Here is a 21,154-nt window from a genome sequence, read left to right on the forward strand (position 1 = left end):
CAGTCCTTGCAACTACCGGTTCGGCGAACCAGATGTAAAATTAGCATCCGGTTTGCCCGAACCATTCTGAACCGGCTGAATCCCACCCCTGACTTTATGGTAACTCTACTGTTCCATAACTTCAGAAAACTCTTTAATCCATTCCTGATTATGTCAATCCTGAAGCGAACCTGTCTGAGGCCATCTTGGAGGCTTCAGGGTTGCCACTAGGACGGAAGAAGGGACAGGGAGGGGGCAAGTTAGATAGAGGGGTTTTGGTAGTCAAAACAAAAAGTTTACTGTGGGAACCAAGGTCATTCCATCAGGTGCCTGAGAGAGAGAGGAGGAGGAGAGTAGCCTAGCAATCAGCCAGCAGCTCCATTGGACAATGTGACTGATGACTTGGGGGAAAGGGGGAAACTTTCATTTTTTTAATTAGGTGAAAACCGTGAGAACTTCAGAGGTACAATTATCACCAGTTGTGCCAATATGACGTGTCCAATAAAATTGTTCTTTGAGGAACCTGCCTGTCTTGGAGTTCTGCTTTCAATGGGTGCATTACTTGGAACACTGACAGATAAACCATATTCTCCTAAACAATTCAGCTTCTGTTGAAGCCAGAGAAAACTTCCTTTCCAAAGTATACATACTATTGCTGTACTTCTTGGAAACCTGGAGACCCCTGAGGCATTTAATCAGTGTAAATCCCTTGGTAAAGTATCTTGATTCATATTTCTTCAAACGCTGTGCAGAATCAAATTTAACGTTCGACTATATTTTACACTTTGCCAAAGTTGCAAAAAATAAAATAAAATAGAAATCTGGCACGTTATATGCATCCAAATGCTCAAATACGAATATGTGAAAAAGTATGCATCTAAAGTGAAAGTTGGAATTGACTCATTAAATATACTTAGTGTAGATGGAGATCGATCGGCTCGAGGATTCTGGGTGGACTGGAATGCCTTACCCACGTGATCACAGGGGCTCATACGGGTTATTCAATCAATCAGAGTCGAGCTGGAAGGGACCATGGAGGTTTTCCAGTCCAACTCCCTGCTCAAGCAAGAGAGTGGTTGTCGAGTGTCTTCTTAAAAACCTCCAGTGTTGGAGCATTCACAACTTCTGGAGGCAAGTTGTTCCACTGATTAATTGTTCTAACTGTCAGGAAGTTTCTCCTTAGTTCTAGGTTGCTTCTCTCCTTGATTAGTTTCCAACCATTGCTTCCAGTGGTGGGATTCTACCGGTTTAGACCGGTTCGGGCGAACCGTTAGCTCCGACTTTCAGCTGTGAGTGAACCGGTTCTCTCTTTCTTTGAAATGGGCCCGCCAGCCCGTCCCTGCGTTATACTCACCTTTAATTCTGCTTCTGAAGCCCAGCTGATCAGGGTGGCAGAGTGGATTGCCGCTCCTCAGCTGTTTTCTTTGCTCTCAGCAAGGCGGAAGTTCAATTTTCTGCAAACTGTGCATGTACATGCAGCGTGCATCTGGCATGCGCACTCAGCGAACCGGTTGTTAAACCAGTAGGATCCCACCGATTGTTTCTCGTCCTGCCTTGAGGTGCTTCGAAGAATAGCTTGACTCCCTCTTCTTTACGGCAGCCCCTCAAATGCTGCTATCATGTCACCCCAAGTCTTTCTTTTCACTAGAATAAAGGGAAAGGGAAAGGTTCCCCTCACACATATGTGCTAGTCGTTCCTGACTCTAGGGGGCAGTACTCATCTCCGTTTCAAAGCCGAAGAGCCAGCGCTGTCCAATGACGTCTCCGTGGTCATGTGGCTGGCACGACTAAATGCCAAAGGCGCACAGAACGCTGTTACCTTCCCACCAAAGGTGGGCCCTATTTTTCAACTTGCATTTTTTTATGTGCTTTTGTACTGCTAGGTTGGCAGAAGCTGGGACAAGTAACGGGAGCTCACCCCATTATGCGGCACTAGGGATTCGAACCGCTGAACTACCGATCTTTCGATCGACAAGCTTTCGATTGACAAGCTCAGCGTCTTAGACACTGAGCCGCCGCGTCCCTTTTTACTAGAATAGACATATCCAATTCCTGCAACTATTCTTCATATGTTTTAATCTCCAAGCCCCCAATCATCTTAGTTGCTTTTCCTCTGCACTTTTTCCAAAGTCTCAACATCTTTTTTGTAATGTAGCGACCAAAATTGGTGACTAAAAACTAGGTCAAAATATTCATATGGGATCACATGACCACAATTTTGCAAAGAGCTTTTCTGAACTTAATTACTCATGAGTAGAAACCCTCTGGATAAGGCTGGAAGATTTCACCAAAAGATGCTTATGTTTCATTTTCACATTTTCATATTTAAAAAAATTGAATTAATTTAGTAGGGGGAAAAAAAGCAACATTAAAAATGAAAAGCAATAAGTATATAATTTTTTACAATTGCCCAGAGTCACCGGAAGTCAGGCATTATTTAAAAAATAATGTAATAAATATATAATTTATATATTCGGTTGGCCTTGCATCCTTCTGAGGTGGGTAAAATGAGGACCCAAATTGTAAATTGCTTAGAGAGGGCTGTAAAGCACTGTAAAGTGGTATATAAGTCTAAGTGCTATTGCTAATACATACATACTATAGGATTGCCATTCCTGACTTACCTGCATTGTTATTTACCTTTTGGTGTTATTAATATTGTCACTGTTGCATAAGTTTGGTCTAATGGTTAAAGCACCAGGCTCGGAAGTAAGAGACCATGAGTTCAAGTCCCGCCTTAGTCATGAAAGATGGCTGAATGACTTTGGGACAATCACTAGGAGATGGGTAGTTTTAGTCCGACCATGGCCATGAAATTCAGCTGGGTGACTTTGGGCCAATCACCAGGATACTCCGAATTCTAGTCCTGCCTTAACGATGAATGTCAGATGAGTGACTTTCAGCCAAAATCTTTCTCAGCCCAATCCACCACATAGATTTGTAGGAGAAAATAGGAGGAGAAAGGTTGTGGGATACATTTAACAGAGGAACAGAGTAGGAAGGGATCTTGTAGGTCATCTAGTCCAACCCCCCACCCAAACAGGAGACCCTACACCACTTCTGACAGATAGCAGTCCAGTCTCTTCTTGAAAGCCTCCAGTGATGAAGCTCCCACAACTTCTGAAGGCAACTTCTGTTCCATGGGTTGATTGTTCTCACTGTCGGAAAATTTCTCCTTATTTCTAGGTTGAATCTCTCCTTGATCAGTTTCCATCCATTATTCCTTGTCTGGCCTTCAGGTGCTTTGGAAAATAGGTTGACCCCTCCCCCTCCTCTCTGCAACAGCCCTTCACATCCTGGAACACTGCTAAAAGCATATCTTATTTATTTAAATATAAATAAACAAATGAGCACACTAAATGAAGTGCTGCGGTGGCACAGTAGGTAGAATGCAGTATTGCAGGCTACTTCTGGTGACTGCCGATTGTCTGCAGTTCGAATCTCACCAGGCTCAAGGTTGACTCAGCCTTCCATCCTTCCACGGTCGGTAAAATGAGGTCCCAGATTGTTGGGGGTGGGGGGGGGGGCGGGGCAATAGGCTGACTGTAAACTTAGAGAGGGCTGTAAAGAACTGTGAAGCGGTATATAAGTGCTATTCCTTCCTTCCTTCCTTCCTTCCTTCCTTCCTTCCTTCCTTCCTTCCTTCCTTCCTTCCTACTTTCCCTTCCCTTCCCTTCCCTTCCCTTCCCTTCCCTTCCCTTCCCTTCCCTTCCCTTCACGGTGGTTAGAGTGCAGTATTGCAGGCTAATCCTGCCCACAGCCTGAAGTTCAATCCTGATGGGCTCAAGGTTGACTCAGCCTTCCATCCTTCCGAGGTCAGTAAAATGAGGACCCAGATTGTTGGGGACAGTTTGCTGACTCTGTAAACTGCTTAGAGAAGGCTGTAAAGCACTGTGAAGTAGTATATAGGTCTAAGTGCTATTGCTAAGCACTATTGCTAAATGCTGGGAAAGGCTGAGCCTTCACCCCAATTTTCAACCCCCTTTTGTGTGACTCGTGTGTAGCTTGAAACAACAACAACAACAACAACAACCCGAAACTCTTCTGAAATCTGTGTGATACAATTCCACGCTTACCAAAGCAGATCTGGAAGGAAGGCTCCTAAAAGCACAGTCGGCAGCGTTCGGAGCTCAATCTGGCGACTCCAAAAGGAACAAGAGATGAAATCAGTCCCTAATATTGTTAAATAGCGTGACGGTCTTCCTACAAACCAAAGGGAGGCAAATGTACCCACCCAATAGGCATATGTGCAAAATGGATGCATGGGGAGAGGCGAAACATATGGGGGCCCATCTGGTACAAAGCACACTGCTAGACCTTCCTTACACATTACATTTGTAGGAACCACCAGCAGCATTAGAGAACATACATTTCTGTACGGAAGGGGTGGGAGGGAATACCAGGAAGGAACAGCTTGCTTATCCACATCTGTTTTACTGAGCGGAGCGATAAATAACTTTGATTTCTCATCGCTGCCAACTTGTTCCGCATCTCTGGAGATTTAAACTGCCCCTCAACAGACACCTGGAAGCCTCCGAGAGAAATAAGCACCAACATCCTTACAGTTCTAGGCTGCATAAACAGAGGGATAGAATCAAGATCATGTGAAGTGTTAATACCACTTTATAAGACCTTGGTAAGGCCACACTTGCAATACTGCATCCTGTTTTGGTTGCCACGATGTAGAAATGATGTTGAGACTCTAGAAAGAGTGTAGAGAAGAGCAACAAAGATGATTAGGGGGCTGGAGGCTAAAACATATGAAGAACGGTTGCAGGAACTGGGTACGTCTAGTTTGATGAAAAGAAGGACTAGGGGTGACATGATAGCAGTGTTCCAGTATCTCAGGGGCTGCCACAAAGAAGAGGGAGTTCATTTATTCTCCAGATCGCCCAAAGGCAGGACAAGAAGCAATGGGTGCAAACTAAGCAAGGAGAGAAGCAACTTAGAACTAAGGAGAAATTTCCTGACAGTTAGAACAATTAGTCAGTGGAACAACTTGCCTCCAGAAGTTGTAAATGCTCCAACACTGGAAATTTTAAAGAAGAGATTGGACAACCATTTGTCTGAAGTGGTGTAGAGTTTCCTGCCTAAGCAGGGGTTGGACTAGAAAACCTCCAAGGTCCCTTCCAACTCTGTTGTTCTGTTCTGTTCTGTTCTGTTCTGTTCTGTTCTGTTCTGTTCTGTTCTGTTCTGTTCTGTTCTGTTCTGTTCTGTTCTGTTCCGTTCCGTTCCGTTCTACCCTACCCTACCCTACCCTACCCTACCCTACCCTACCCTACCCTACCCTACCCTACCCTACCCTACCCTACCCTACCCTACTCTACTCTACTCTATTCTATTCTATTCTATTCTATTCTATTCTATTCTATTCTATTCTATTCACAGACGTCCCTAGAGGAAAAGAAGAGAAACTTAGCAGGACCCATAGTCCCAAATGTCAGATATCTCTTGTTTTTTTGTTTTTTTTTTAAAATTTGATTTATATGCCGCCCTTCTCCGGAGACTCAGAGCGGCTTACAATGCGTTAAGCAATAGCCTTCATCCTTTTGTATATTTATACAAAGTCAGCTTATTGCCCCCACAAACTGGATCCTCATTTAACCTACCTTAGAAAGGATGGAAGGCTGAGTCAACCTTGAGCCTGGTGAGATTCGAACTTACAGTAATTGCAGACAGCTGGTGTTAATCACAATGCTTTTAGTCTGCTGAGCCACCAGGCCCCTTGTTGAACACTTGACTCTCTTTTTGCTTGGTTGAAAAGAACAGCTAACCGTCGATTAGGCTCTTCCCAATCTCAACCAGCGATGGACCTAAGCAAGGCAGGCGATGACAACAATGGACCTTCTGCGGGTCAATGGAAGGCCTGATGGGTTTTAGGGTGTTAGCAAATCAAAAAGCCGAGTTGTAATAGCGTCTTGCAGACAGTCGCACTTTGGACTTGACCCAGGGACAACCTGTAACTCTTGGACTAATTCAAAAATCTATTTGTAAGAGAGGGGTGCAGGCCTTTGATAAAGACTGTTTGTCCCTCTCCTGAAACCCGTGGCTTGGGAGAATGCGGATGATTGAAACGGAAGCCAGCCTGCTGTGAAGCAAATTGTTAGCTTCCAGCATTACCTTTATTTACAATAATGCCCCTGGGCCTTGCGGCTTCCATAAGCACTCTTAAGAAATCAGCAATAGGCAGCCACAACTCACCGATTTATTTGGAACTGTGTGTTCTTTTTCCTTGCTCCTAAACAGAAATATACCGTATTTTTCAGAGTATAAGACACACCGGACTATAAACCGCACTTACCTTTTTTGGTGAGGAAAACAAGAAAAAGAAATCTGCCTCCCAGCAATTTTGCTTCATTGCAGCAAACAGCAAACAGCCTGATTTACTTTCATTTTCGTTTTCAGCATAGCTTGATTAGCCCAAGGGGAAAAAAAAAAATCTGCTCCCAGCAATTTGCCTCCTTGCAGCAAGCAGCAGAGGCCCGTGCGCAACAGCTGAGAGCAAAACAGCTGAGAGTCAGGAGGCCGATCCAATCAACTTGTGCTAATTAGGCTGTGCTGAAGCTGAAAGGAGCTGTTTCTTCTTGCTGCTTGCTGCAAGGAGGTAAACTGCTGGGAGGCAGAGGCCAAAGGGTGGGGGCCAGTGGGTGGGCGGGGCTACATTTGGTGTATAAGATGCACCTAAATTTTCACCCCCTTTTATGGGGGAAAATGATGCATCTTATACTCTGAAAAATATGGTAAGTTAAGGTGGGGTAGAAGAGAGAGGGCCTCCTGGAATCTAGGAAGGGTGTGGGGCCACTTTGCCCCTTTACCTTTTGTTGAATTGATATTTTGCAAGCAGTGGTCCATCTGTGGAAGATCATTGGGGGAATGAGCCAAGCTCTCCATGGAAATTTATTTTGTAAGAGCGAAGATGAGATGCTTTCAAGATTCCAATGCTGATCGTGGGGATTGCTCTCGGGATGACACTTAAGAAATACAAGAACGATGGGATGGAACAAGGTGAGGCTCCGTGACCTCAAGAGTGAAGTAGGACTGTAATCTTGATCAAAAGAAGGACCAGGAGTGACATGATAGCAGGGTTCCAATATCTCAGGGGCTGCCACAAAGAAGAGGGAGTCAAGCTATTCTCCAAAGATCCTGAAGGCAGGACAAGAAGCAATGGGTGGAAACTAATCAAGGAGAGAAGCAACTTAGAATTAAGGATAAATTTCCTGACAGTTAGAACAATTAATCACAGGAACAACTTGCCTCCAGAAGTTGTGAAAGCTCCAACACTGGAAGTTTTTAAGAAGATGTTGGATAACCATTTGTCTGAAGTGGTGTAGGGTTTTCTGCCTAAGCAGAAGGTTGGACTAGAAGACCTCCAAGGTCCCTTCCAACTCTGTTAATTCTATCCTTCTATCTTTCTCTTGGTTGTTAATGGAGGAGGAATATTATGGAACACCATCCAGGAAACCTCAAAGAACTAGTTTAATATGGATAACTCAACGGAAGGTATAGATCCCTAAGATGCTGCAAAACACGCAGAAGCTTTCCTTTCTATCTTCCATTATTCTTTTGGAGACTTAATGCATTAAGAGTTGCGTTAATTTACATAGGTTAAAACACCTGGCTATCCGTGCTTGAAGTTAGATGGAAGACTTCCAAGAGAAGAATACCAGTACTATAGGTTATACTTGGAAGAGGGGTTTTTTTTATTATTATTATTTTTAAATAAAACTTCCTTACAGTATTTGAAAATTTAGAATCACCCACCGAATTGGTAACATTGCTAGGAAAATAGCATGAAAATGTCCAGGTATAACTAGTTATCGAAGAGTTGAATTCGAGCGAACTGGTAGTGGCAACCTGTAGGTGAGCCTGCCCACCTGCCCGGGCGCAATCCCGTTCTATAGCCAGTGGTGGGATTCAAATACTTTTTACTACCGGTTCTGTAGGCATGGCTTGGTGGACATGGCATGGGAAGGATACTGTAAAATCTCCATTCTTACTCCACTCCAGGGGAAGGATATTGCAAAATCCCCATTTCCTCCAGATCAGCTGGGACTTGGGATGCAGAGAATAGATGGGGGTGGGGCCAGTCAGAGGTGGTATTTACCGGTTCTCCGAACTACTCAAAATTTCCGCTACCGGTTCTCCAGAATTGGTCAGAACCTGCTGAATACCACCTCTGCCTATATCGCTGTGTTTTTGATGCCACACGCATGCAAGACGGTGCGCGCGGGCAAATTGCTATGTTTTGTGATGCCGCATGCATGCATGGATGGCACACACACTCACATTTGTGGTGCTGGGCAAACCAGTTGCTACCCTATGTGAATTCCACCTCTGTTCTGCCCCAGCTACGGATCCCAAAGAATGTAGCACACACAAACTCTGAACAAAACTCAGTTTACTTCAAAACACAGTCTTTTGCAAATGCAGGCTGTTAATAAAAACATTCTTAACAACCTGCCAGAAATTCCACAGATAAGATAGAGTCTTACTAGAGTTAGCAGAAAGCCCAGAAGCCAGGTTTGCAGAGAAAATTCAAACTCAATGATCAGCGAACGAACGGAAGAACACACGTTGTTTGCTGCAGTTTTTTACAAGCTGTGTGCAAACTTAAATAGGCTAAGGGAGTGGCCAATTAGCCCCAAGCCTTACTTTCGAGGAGACCTTCTCCTGAGTAACTACTCCTGCCTTTTGGCAGCTCTGCGTGCTCGTGCATTGAGAAGAGGCTCCTCCACTTCATCCTCTTCACTTAAAGGAGCCTCTGGAGGTTCTGAAGGCCCTGGTTGAATCCCTGCCTCTGGCACTACATCTTCTTCAGCCTCCTCACTGTCCGACTCGAGCGCCAGCTACACAGGCTGCTGGTGCGACACCACACCAGCCTCCTCGTCGTCGGAATCAGCAACAATCCGTGCAGGCCGCTGGCGGCCCACAACAACCTCTGGTTGAAATCAACCCTAGGAAGGTTCAATGTGTTGATTAAAAACAGTTGCATCTGCATGCAGGATTTTTTTTCAAGGGTATTAAGTTGTTTTGTACATGGAAATTACCTATCTCAAGGAAAATTATGAGCTGATCTTACAGAGAATATGAACAATGTAGGTTTTTCAACGTCATGAACAGAATAGCCTAGAATGGGAATGAATGTGAAAGACCTCTATTTCAATAAGTGGCTTATTCATCCTCGGATTGAATCCTTACTATTCATCCAAATTAAATTTTAACAAAATGTATTAGCAATCTACCAGAAGAAGCTATATGTATTTTGCAACCAGTGTGGGCTGGCCTTCCAAGAAAAGAAAATTATCCCGAGTTGATTATTTTTCTTGCTGCATCTGCTATCTGCGGAAGGTTCTGCAGAAATTAATTGATTTATCCCCCCACCACCATCACTTTCAAGAGCGAATAAAACGGTGAAAATCTTTTTGAGAACATCTTGAATTCAGGGAGCAATGCAACGCAGAATAAATTGGGGAAAGTGCAATCCAGAATATCTTTTGGTGCAGGCTGATGAATAAAATCCCGAAGAAACAGATTAAAACTTTCTCTTCAGCAAGGCGGTGATTACGATATTGAATGAAGCTCAATCAGTGCTTAGTTTGGGAATAAGGAGGGGAATTCCATCCGTTCAATAATTCCAAATGTTGGAGAGCAGTTAAAATCAAACTGTGATCCAGCCAACAAATAAGGTTAGGAGTGGAGGAAAGCATCCCTGGAAACCAGCTAACTAAACTGTAATCCAGCCAAAAATAAACCTAGCAGGAGTGAAGGAGATATTTTTGAAGAATAGCTAAAGCCAAATTGATAGAAGTGGAGGAAAATATTGCTGGGGAATAGCTATATAAGTTATGAACCACTTAAACACTAGAATTAGTTGTAATGGAGAAGAAGCTTTAACTAGTAAAAATAAAATATTTTGGGTATATTAAATTACAGGTGGAAATGTGGAATAAATTTTAAAGTGAATGGATTTTGAAATGTTTTTAAGAGAGGAGTAAAATATTTTATGTCGGTCTTTAGATGTGATTTTGAAGAAACACTGATTTGATTTGGAGTAAGGAAAATATATGAAATACTGATTGTTAAAATGAAAAATGAATATTATAAAAAGCTGTTTAGATTTGGAATTTAAGATTTAGGGTGATATACAGTAGAATGTTAAATGCTAGAACAAAATGTTAGATTGAATGATAAGAATTGGGTTTAGATTTTTCTTTTTTTCTTTTTTTTTTTCTTCTTTAAGATGTTAATGGATGAAATTTGGAATTTATACTTATTTTATACCGGATCAAACCTTTGCTCTAAAAAGATGTGTTTTATGTTTTATGTTTAAAACATAAAAAAAAAAAAATTCAAAAAAATAATAATAATAATTCCAGATGCATACTATCTCTTTTTATTCTGTTGTGAAGTCACAGAGTACCTGTTTCCCCCAAGCAGAGATCTGGATATTTTTATTCCCTGAAGACACTTGTTTTTTGATTGAAAATTAGTCGCCGGCTTCTGCATAGCTTTAGTTCTTTCTCTGCTAAATGTAGACAATAATATTTTCCTTCCTCTCTGGAGAGGTTGCAAACCTTGAATTTGCTAATATTTGTCAAGAGGACTCAGGTTTATTAAGATTCAGGAAAATAGGCTTCCTGAGTGGTTTTGCAATTGCTACTCCCAGTAGGGAGCCAAAGCAGAAATGTATATATGTATATGTGTGTGTGCGTGTATGTGTGTTTGCATACGTGTGTGTATAACATTGAACAGGTGAAGGTAGGGTGAGAAGAAGAACAAAAAGCATAATGAAGATAACTTTTTTCTGCTCTCTTTTAAGTGAGGCTGGAGAAACCACACTTCGTTCAATCTCCAACAGCCTTGGACAGCATAGTAATTGTGGACAATGATCTCCAAGGACATCTGGACAACCACAGCTTTCCACCCTCTTATTAATTTCCCTGAAATATTATTGAAATGCAGGGGTGGGCTGCCGGGGGTTCGCATGGGTTTGGGAGAACCTCTAGCTAAGATTCTGTGCAGTTTGGAGAACCCCCAAATCCCACTCCTAGCTGGCCCTTCCCACCCAGATCTGCCCCTCCCAAAAGTCTCACGTGGCCTGTTTTGGATGCAGGTAAGTGCAGGGCATGCGCGGAGGCTCGGGGAAAGCGAAAAACAGGCCTACCGGAAATTCGGGAAGCCTGGAAACTTGCCAGCTTCCGGCCTCCAGAGGGCCTCCAGAGCCTGGGGAGGCCGTTTTCGCCCTCCCGGAGGCTCGAGGAAAGCCTCCAGAGCCCGGGGAGGGCAAAAATCCCACCCCCCACAGTGGTGCAGGAGTCTGACGAGGCCATGGCCACCATGGCCACGCCCACCCAACAACTGGGCAGAGAACTCCTTGTTAAATTTTTGAAGCCCACCCCTGTTGAAATTTTATTAAATCCACATATATATCATTCTTCTACCAGCGAGCAGACAAGTGTTTCTGAACCTTGACAAATTTAAGATGTGTGGATTTCAATTCCCAGAATTCCTCAGCCAGCCATGATTGCTGGGGAATTCTGGGAGTTGAAGTCCACCCACCTTAAAGTTACCACGGTTGAGAAAACCTGGCATAGAGTACACGGATCTCTTGTACTGTATCCTCATAGTTACTCTACAATGTACGTATTTTTTTTACTGGCAACGTAGGATTATATGAAACTTTGTCACTGAGAAAGAACAAGAGACGAGATCTTTTAAATGACAAATTTGGGCATAATTACCAAACCATGGGCTGGGAGAAGTACCAATCCATCTGCTCTGGATCAGATAAAGTCTGTTTATTCCCTAATAGTGACAATCAGCGAGCAGAAATTCACGTATTTGGAGCATGTGCAGTGAATTGAGAAATTATTATGCCTGGCAAGATTGAGAGAACTAGAAGGACAAGGCAACTGATGAAGAGGGGAGATGGGATGAGAATTTACTGCAACGTTTACAGATTACAGATTAACAGATTGAATAAATTAAATAAATAAATAAATAAATAAATAAATAAATAAATAAATAAATGACAGAGCTGGAAGGGACCTTGGAGGTCATCTAGTCCAACCGCAGACCTTACACCATTTCTGACAGATGGCAGTCCAGTCTCTTCTTGAAAGCTTCCGGTGATGAAGCTCCTCACAACTTCTGAAGGCAACTTCTGTTCCATTGGTCGATTGCTCTCACTGTCAGAAAATTCCTCCTTATTTCCAGGTTGAATCTCTCCTTGATCAGTTTCCATCCATTACTCCTTGTCTGGCCTTCAGGTGCGTTGGAGAATAGCTTGACCCCTTCCTCTCTGTGGCAGCCCCTCAAATATTGGAAGACTGCTATCCTGTCTCCCCCGGTCCTTCTCTTCACTAGACTAGCCATGCCCAGTTCCTGCAACCGTTCATCGTATGTTTTAGTCTCCGGTCCCCTAATCATCTTGGTTGCTCTTCTCTGCACTCTTTCTAGAGTCTCAACATCTTTTTTTATAGTGTGGTGACCAAAACTGGATGCAGGATTCTAGGTGTGGTCCAGAGGTGAGTTTCAGCAGGTTCTGACCAGTTCTGGAGAACCGGTAGCAGAAATTTTGAGTAGTTCAGAGAACCGGTAGTAAAAATTCTGACTGGCGCCACCCCCATCTATTCTCTGCCTCCCGAGTCCCAGCTGATTGGGAAGGAATGGGGATTTTACAGTATCCTTCCCCTGGAGTGAAGTGGGAATGCAGATTTTACAGTATCCTTCCCTGCCACGCCCACCAAGGCGCGGCAATCAAGCCATGCCATGCCCACTAAGCCACGCCCACAGAACCAGTAGTAAAAAAAATTGAAACCCACCACTGGTGTGGTCTTACTAAGGCGAATGTTCTTGAAAGAGTTGTTATTATTATTAAAGGCAGGACAAGGCACTGGTGACATTTTCTGTGCCATGAGCTGCACACAGCAATATGTTTAAATTTGCGAAGAACACCATATTTTGTTTCCTTGTTAAAAAAATATGTATAATAACAAACTATCCACATGATATCTCTTTATTTAATGTCATTTACTAGAAGCAAAGAGAAGCCTTGGGGGAAAAAAAAATCTCCAGGCTTGTATCAATATGTATTTAAGATCAAATAAATGCATGCGAGGGATTTCTAGTCTCTGTAAAATATCTTGTTTTAGTCTCTGCCAAGAAAAAAAGGGGACTGCTGATGTATATATTATTTCTGATGATGTATGTTTTGTCTCAAAGAGAGAATGAGAGCAATTCTATTCAGCCCTGGTGACTCTACAAAATTTGAGTTGTTTATTAGGGAGATGATTGCTCATAACATGGAGATGTATCAAACCAGTTGGCTTGCATTATGAAGGAGGGAATCTTCCAAGGAAGATTAAGGGAAGGAAATAAAAGTGAGTTGGATATTTAATATCTGCAGAGAGACATATAGAGATAGTGCTCCACTTATGACCACAGCTGAAAGCAGAACTGCTGTTGGTAAGCGAGATGGTTTTTACGTGAAGCGTAAACCTGATACGACCATCTTTTGCCAGGTTGTTGTTAAATGAAACTCTGCAGTTAAGGGAATCATGCCATCATTAATCCTGTCTTCCCCCATTGACTTTGCTCATCGGATGCCAGCTGGGAAGTTTACGAATGGTGATCACATGAGAATGCTGTAACCATCATCATCAATACAGCTCCTGCCAGCTGCCTGCAGTTCGATTCTCACCAGGCTCAAGGTTGACTCAGCCTTCCATGCTTCCGAGGTCAGTAAAATGAGGACCCAGATTGTTGAGGGCAAATATGCTGACTCTGTAAACTGACTAGAGAGGGCTGTAAAGCACTGTAAAGTGGTATATAAGTCTATTGCTACTGCTGTTATCTATACCTGGACATTTAGCAGTTTGAAAGCATGCAAATGCGAGTAGATTAATAGGTACCACTTCAGTGGGAAGGTAACAGCATTCTGTGAACCTGCTGGCCTCATGACCACGGAAAAGTGTCTTCGGACAACGCTGGCTCCCTCAATTAGGAAACAGAGATGAGCACTGCCCTCTAGAGTCGGACACGACAGGATAAGGGAAATCTTTACCTTGTTTTGACCACCTGTATACATTGGTGCAGCACAGACAGTTCCACCACCCCTAAAACTGAGAATGGATATGTGGTGAAGTTTCAGCTTTAGCAAGACTAACAGTGGTGGGAAGGAGTTTCGGGGTTATCCTACAGCAAATATTTGGAAGTTCGATATTTTTTTTTTTAAAGGGCTTGCTTATTTGCAAAACAAAGAATGTTAACTTAACAACACAGACAAGAATGGGGTGGGACGGAGATGTAAAACAAAAAAGGCCAACCCAGTTCTAGGCTGCATAAACAGAGGGATAGAATCAAGATCACGTGAAGTGTTAATACCATTTTATAAGGCCTTGGTAAGGCCACACTTGGAATATTGCATTCAGTTTTGGTCACACGATGTAAAAAAGATGTTGAGACTCTAGAAAGAGTGCAGAGAAGAGCAACAGGAGACGGGGGGCTAAAATATATGAAGAACGGTTGCAGGAACTGGGTATGTCTAGTCTAATGAAAAGAAGGACTAGGGGAGACATGATAGCAGTCTTCCAATATCTCAGGGGCTGCCACAAAGAAGAGGGAGTCAAGCTATTCTCCAAGGCTCCTGAGGGCAGGACAAGAAGCAATGGGTGGAAACTAATCAAGGAGAGAAGCAACTTAGAACTAAGGAGAAATTTCCTGACAGTTAGAACAATTAATCAGTGGAACAACTTGCCTGCAGAAGTTGTGAATGCTCCAACACTGGAAGTTTTTAAAGAAGATGTTGGGTAACCATTTGTCTGAAGTGGTGTAGGGTTTCCTGCCTGAGCAGGGGGTTGGACTAGAAGACCTCCAAGGTCCCTTCCAACTCTAATTATTCTATTTTATTCTATCCACAGACCTACCTAGATGAAAAGAAGAGAAATGTAGCAGGTTGCCTCCCGAGGTTGTGAATGCTCCAACTTAGAACTAAGGAGAAATTTCCTGACAGTGAGAACAATTAATCAGTGGAACAACTTGGCTCCAGAAGTTGTGAATGTTCCAACACTGGAAGTTTTTAAAGAAGATGTTGGGTAACCATTTGTCTGAAGTGGTGTAGGGTTTCCTGCCTAAGCAGGGGGTTGGACTAGAAGACCTCCAAGGTCCCTTCCAACTCTCTTATTTTGTTCTGTCTCTGTCTCTGTCCTATCCTGTCCTATCCTATCCTATCCTATCCTATCCTATCCTATCCTATCCTATCCTATCCTATCCTATATTTTATTAATTCTATTCTGTCCTGTCCTGTCCTATCCTGTATTCTGTCCTGTCCTCTATTCTGTTCTGTCCTGTCCTGTTCTGTCCATGTGTCCTGTCCTCTATTCTGTCCCGTCCTGTCCTGTCCTGTCCTGTCCTATCCTATCCTATCCTATCCTATCCTATCCTATCCTATCCTATCCTATCCTATCCTATCCTATCCTATCCTATCCTATCCTATCCTATCCTATCCTATCCTATCCTATCCTATCCTATCCTATTTTATTCTACAACACAAAAAGCAAGGCAGTGGTTCTTTGGCGGAAAGGATGGATTTTGCAGAGGCCCCAATGCCCACGAGGCTGAGATTTTCCAACCTTTGCCCTCTCTACACTGAGTGCCATGGGAGAAGAGGAGGTCAAGGCAGAGACCGCCGCTGCTCTAAAAGCCCATCTCATACCTTTGAATAACTTTCCTTCGCCCGGCTACTGACGGAAGGAGGATTCCTTATGAAATGAGAAGTTCCTGTTTCAAGCTATTGGTTTTGCTTACTTAAGGCTTTTTCCCCCCTTTCTTAATGCAAAGAAGCCGCACAGCTTCTGTATAAATATGACTTAAGAATAAGGCTATTCAAGTTGAGAAAGTGCTGCAGTCGGGGGAAAAAAAATAACTTTCATGGGAATTTCTACATTTTGAATCTCTTTGGATTTATATTGGATTTATGGCTGGTCTCAGAGAAAAAAAAAATCTTATGCAATTTAGTCATGAAAGAACCCTGGATGTAGACTAGAGGTTTCTATTTTAATGCTGCTCCCATTTGAGACAGACAATAAAATATTCTTATCTGACTTCCAGACTGGTATCTTCTCTAAACCTCTCTTGATCCTTGGGAAACTGGAGGTGCCAAATAGATTAGTTCTGTTTGATTAAATTATCCTTTCCTTTCCTTTCCTTTCCTTTCCTTTCCTTTCCTTTCCTTTCCTTTCCTTTCCTTTCCTTTCCTTTCCTTCCTACATTTCCCTTCCCTTCCCTTCCCTTCCCTTCCTACATTTTCCTTTCCTTCCCTTCCCTTCCTACATTTTCCTTTTTCCTTTCCTTCTTTCCTTTCCTCCTTTCCTTTCCTTTCCTTTCCTTTCCTTTCCTTTCCTTTCCTTTCCTTTCCTTTCCTTTCCTTTCCTTTCCTTTCCTTTCCTTTCCTTCACTTCCCTTCCTACACTTTCCTTCACTTCCCTTCCTACATTTTCCTTTTTCCTTTCCTTTCCTTTCCTTTCCTTTCCTTTCCTTTCCTTTCCTTTCCTTTCCTTTCCTTCCCTTCCCTTCCCTTCCCTTCCCTTCCGTTCCCTTCCTACATTTTCCTTTTTCCTTTCCTTTCCTTCCCTTCCCTCCCCTCCCCTCTCCTCTCCTCTCCTCTCCCCTCCCCTCCTCTCCCTTTCCTTTCCTTCCTGAACTGCAGTTTAGCTAGAAGAATTTCTTTTTAAAAATTCCATTAGTTTTCAGTATGTTCCATTCACCTTCATCTACCTCATTCATTCTGTAACATCAGCATGCACAACCTAAAATCAAGAGGAAATGTTTCATTGCGTTGAGATACACTGGTAAATATCACAAAAAGAGACACAAAACCAGGGGTGAAATCTAGCAGGTTCTGACAGGTTCTGGAGAACCGGTAGCGGAAATTTTTAGTAATTTGGAGAACCGGCAAATACCACTTCTGGCTGGCCCCAGAGTGGGGTGGGAATGGAGATTTTGCAATATCCTTCCCTCAGGAGTGGGGATTGTGCAGTATCCTTCCCCTGGAGTGGGGTCAGAATGGAGATTTTGCAATATCCTTCCCTCAGGAGTGGGGTGGGAATGGGGATTTTGCAATATCCTTCCCCCAGGAGTGGGGTGGGAATGGAGATTTTGCAGTATCCTTCCCCTGCCATGCCCACCCAGCCATGCCAGCTGGTGGTCGAGAACGGCCCACTATATCTCAAACTGTAAGGCACGGCCTCCAAATTCTTCATTATATGATGTCTATGGAGATTCTCACCAGGCTCAAGGTTGACTCAGCTTTCCATCCTTCTGAGGTAAAATGAGGACCCGGATTGTGGGGGCAATAAGCTGACTTTGTATAAAAAAAAATAGAACACCGCTTGGGGGGGGGCGAAAGCCCTACTAAGCAGGTATATATAAAAGTATGAAGGCTATTGCTTAATGCATTGTAAGCCGCCCTGAGCCTCCGGAAAAGGGCAGCATATAAATCGAACCAATAAATAAATAAATAAGACAAAGACACAATCACTCTGAGAAGCTGGACATGATTAACAGAAGTTATCAGTGTCTCTTTACAAATGCTACATAATATTCAAATAATAAGATGTGCCCTCTTCCTTCCTCCAGCATCTCACAGGCTGGACATTCCCAATCTGCTACTAGTATCAGGGTTCCAGACAGGTGCCCTAATTAAATCATGAATCTTGGGACAAGCTTCAAAAGAAATCCAGTCATTCATTAGGAGCTTCATGTCGGCACATTCCCAAGTGAAGCCAGCTGTGACCTGACGTAATTTACGCTCCAATTATGACCCTGTTTCCACCCCCCACCCCCCACCCACCCACCCCCGGTGTGTCATCAATCACATTCACCAACAGAGCAATTTCGGGGTTGTAGAGGTCACTCCCCTTTGACTACTGTAGGTATCCCTGGGATACAGCCTTAAGGGAGATAAGCATGGAATGTGCATCTGTTTTTGGCTGCTGTGCAGTTTCGCCAATTTCCCATCCCCTCTGGCCTATGGCAACTAGAGAGCAGGCCAGGGATGCTTTGCGAGTTGACATCTAGTTTTATTCCTCACCCTTCCTGCAATTCCTTTAACTAATCTAGGACCATTCGTACCACCATCAATTTTGGACATGCTGTGAGAACATTATGAGCTGAGAACCATCAGCCTTTCCAACAACTGCAGAGTGCAGGAATTAGTGTTTACTTGTCAATGTGACCTTCATACAGGCTATTGCAATTATTTGTCCAGTCATTTCTAAACAATCAAAGCAGGTGATGCAGGGGAGAATTCTGAGCCAAATCGTACTCAATTAAAAAAACAAAATAAAAGGTAAACCAGCCTCTCACTGGTGCCCCTTCCAGTGGAAATTTCCCGCTGTGAAGTTCCAATGCATAAACTACAGACCTATATTTGCAAAAAAAAAATCTGTGAAACTAGTCTGCTTCATCAAAGCCAGGGGTGAAATTCAGTTACCGTATTTTTCGGGTTATAAGATGCACCATTCCCCCCCCCACTAAAAGGGGTGAAAATTTAGGTGCACCTTATACACCAAGTGTAGCTCTGCCTACCCACTGCCCCCCACCCATTGGCCTCTGCCTCCCAGCAATTTACCTCCTTGCAGCAAGAAGCAAGAAGAAACAGCCCATTTCAGCTTCAGCACAGCCTAATTAGCACTAGTTGATTGTCCATTGGATTGGCCTCCCGACTCTCAGCTGTTTCAGGCTGCAGGAATTGCCATGGCCTATTGCTGCATGGGCCTCTGCTGCTTGCTGCAAGGAGGTAAATTGCTGGGAGCAGATTTTTTTTTTCTTGTGCTAATCAAGCTATGCTGAAAATGAAAATGAAAGTAAAGCAGGCTGTTTGCTGTTTGCTGCAACGAGGCAAAATTGCTGGGAGGCAGAGGCAGATTTCTTTTTCTTGTTTTCCTCACCAAAAAAGGTAGGTGCGTCTTATAGTCCAGAGTCCGAAAAATAGGGTACCTTCCCTACCAGTTCACAAATGTGTGCAGAGGCTTAAAATCATCACAGAAAAGCACTGTCATGACATCCGCGTGGGTGGACGGAGCCTCCCACAGCCACCGCTACCAGTTCGCCCGAGCCGGATAGAACTGGCTGAATTTCACCTCTGATCAAAACTTTGTGAGATTAACAAGGTCAGATCTGATCCAGAAACAACCCAAATGCAACATATGGAAGGTCCTCTGTCTGGAATCTTGAAAGATCTCCAGGCATATCTTTCCAAATATTTATTTATTTATTTTATTAAAATTTACATGCCGCCCTTCTCCCGAAGGACTCGGGGCGGCTCACAAGTACAAAATGACAATAAAAACAATATCACTAAATAGCATTAAAAATCCCATTTAAAATCCCACAGTTAACTAAAAAAACCCAACCAGATCAGGTGATTTGAGTAAAAAACCAGGTCTTAAGATCTTTGCGGAAAGAACTTTGTGGAAGGAAATATGAATGCAGGGGTGTCAAATCCAGCCCGTGGGGTGCTTAGAGCTGGCTTGGAAACAGCAAAGGACTAGCTCGTGGTGCCTCTACCCATGAAAACAGAGCTTAGGGAAGCCACGAGTACCCCCCCCCCCCACACACATTGTTTTTGCTGGCAGAGGGCTGCAGGAAACTGTCACATCTGAAAATGGGGTGAGGGGGTTGCCGTGTGCTGCCACCCCGGGCTCTGTTATCGCTGGCAGAGGACTATCAAAACAAACTAAAAACAAAACAAACAGAGAAACGTTTCCCCTTTTGCATTTGAGCATCCAAGAAGGGACGGGGAAGGAGAAAGGGACAAGAGGAAAGACAAAGGAAAAGTAAGAATGATGGGAAGAGAGCAAGGAAGGAAAAAGAAGGAAGGAGGGGAAGGAAGAAGAAAGGAGAAGGAAGAGGGAAGGAAAAAGAAGAAAAGGAAGGAAGGAAGGAAGGAAGGAAGGAAGGAAGAAAAAGAAAGAAAGAAAGAAAGAAAGAAAGAAAGAAAGAAAGAAAGAAAGAAAGAAAGAAAGAAAGAAAGAAAGAAAGAAAGAGAAAGAAAGAAAGAAAGAAAGAAGAGGGAGGCAGGGAGGATGGGAAAAAGGGAGGGAGATGGGATGTGGGAACGCAGGAAAGAAGGCAGGCAGGCAGGCGGGCAGGCAGGCAGGAAGGCAGTGTAGAAGGAAGGAAGGAAGGAAGGAAGGAAGGAAGGAAGGAAGGAAGGAAGGAAGGAAGGAAGGAAGGAAGGAAGGTTATAATGAGAGTGAGGGAGGGTCTGAGGGAAGTCCTGCCTTAGCCCTTGTCCACCACAGGTGCCCGTGACACGAGTGACGTTGAGATGGCTACGCCCACCCTGGCCACGCCCACCCCAGCCCTCCAAGGTCAAACACAACCCTGATGCGGCCCTCAATGAAATTGATTTTGACAGCCCTGTATTAATGCATGAGGTTTCAAGCAACACAACACTTTCCCTCTCCCTCATATCACACCTCTCTCTCTTCTCTTCTACACAATGTGAATTTTATTCTGGTTGCCCGGACTACCCGTGTTCCTGTTTGGAGTCCGTCTCTTACCTTTGCTGGAGAGATGCTTCCATGTTACTGTTGGTTCTGGTCTCCCAAAGGCTAAGCACAGGAGAGTGACACTGCTGCCTTCGTTGATGGTGATGTCTGATGAGATGTTTATAATCTGAGGGGGAACTGCAACAAAACAACGGGGAAGGACATCAGTACATTGCACATTTTATGCTGATGTTAGTGACGGTAGGTTCATTTTTCTTGACCTACTCCGTACGAAGAAGACGGGGCTTCTTGTCAAAATAGCACTGGCAATAGACTTACATGCCGCTTCTCGGTGCTTTAGAGCCCTCTCTAAGTGGTTTGCAGAGTCAGCATATTTCCCCTCCCCCCAACAATCTGGGTCCTCATTTTACTGACCTTGGAAGGATGGAAGGCCGAGTCAACCTTGAGCTGATCAGGATCGAAGGAACTGGACTCCTGGCAGTGTGAACAGTGTTAGCCTGCATTCTAAATGTTGAGTCAGCCTTCCATCCTTCCAAGGTTGGTAAAATGACTCTGTAAGCCGCTTAGAGAGGGCTGTAAAGCACAGTGAAGCGGTATATAAGTCTAAGTGCTATTGCTGTTACTTCTTCCCTCCCTCCTTCCCTCCCTCCCTCCCTTCT

At 43.7% G+C, this 21,154-nt stretch overlaps 1 protein-coding gene across 4 annotated transcripts in view; it reads right to left on the reverse strand.

Moving 5' to 3' along the window:
- LOC139323323 (opioid-binding protein/cell adhesion molecule) overlaps positions 1-21,154 on the reverse strand; it is a 484,189-nt gene that overhangs the window by 95,706 nt on the left and 367,329 nt on the right. For 2 of the 4 annotated variants that reach the window (XM_070952647.1, XM_070952646.1), the window contains exons 3-4: positions 20,547-20,672; positions 10,904-10,906 (exon numbers count right to left, since the gene is read on the reverse strand). In XM_070952647.1, coding sequence (XP_070808748.1) covers positions 10,904-10,906; positions 20,547-20,672 — 129 coding nt within the window. The remainder of the gene's footprint in view (positions 1-10,903; positions 10,907-20,546; positions 20,673-21,154) is intronic. The other 2 variants (XM_070952645.1, XM_070952644.1) reach the window with 1 other exon arrangement.

The sequence above is a fragment of the Pituophis catenifer genome, unplaced genomic scaffold (genome assembly GCF_029215685.1).
Source record: "Pituophis catenifer annectens isolate HBS135680 unplaced genomic scaffold, rPitCat1.0.hap2 SCAF_12, whole genome shotgun sequence".
NCBI classification, from domain to species: domain Eukaryota; kingdom Metazoa; phylum Chordata; class Lepidosauria; order Squamata; family Colubridae; genus Pituophis; species Pituophis catenifer.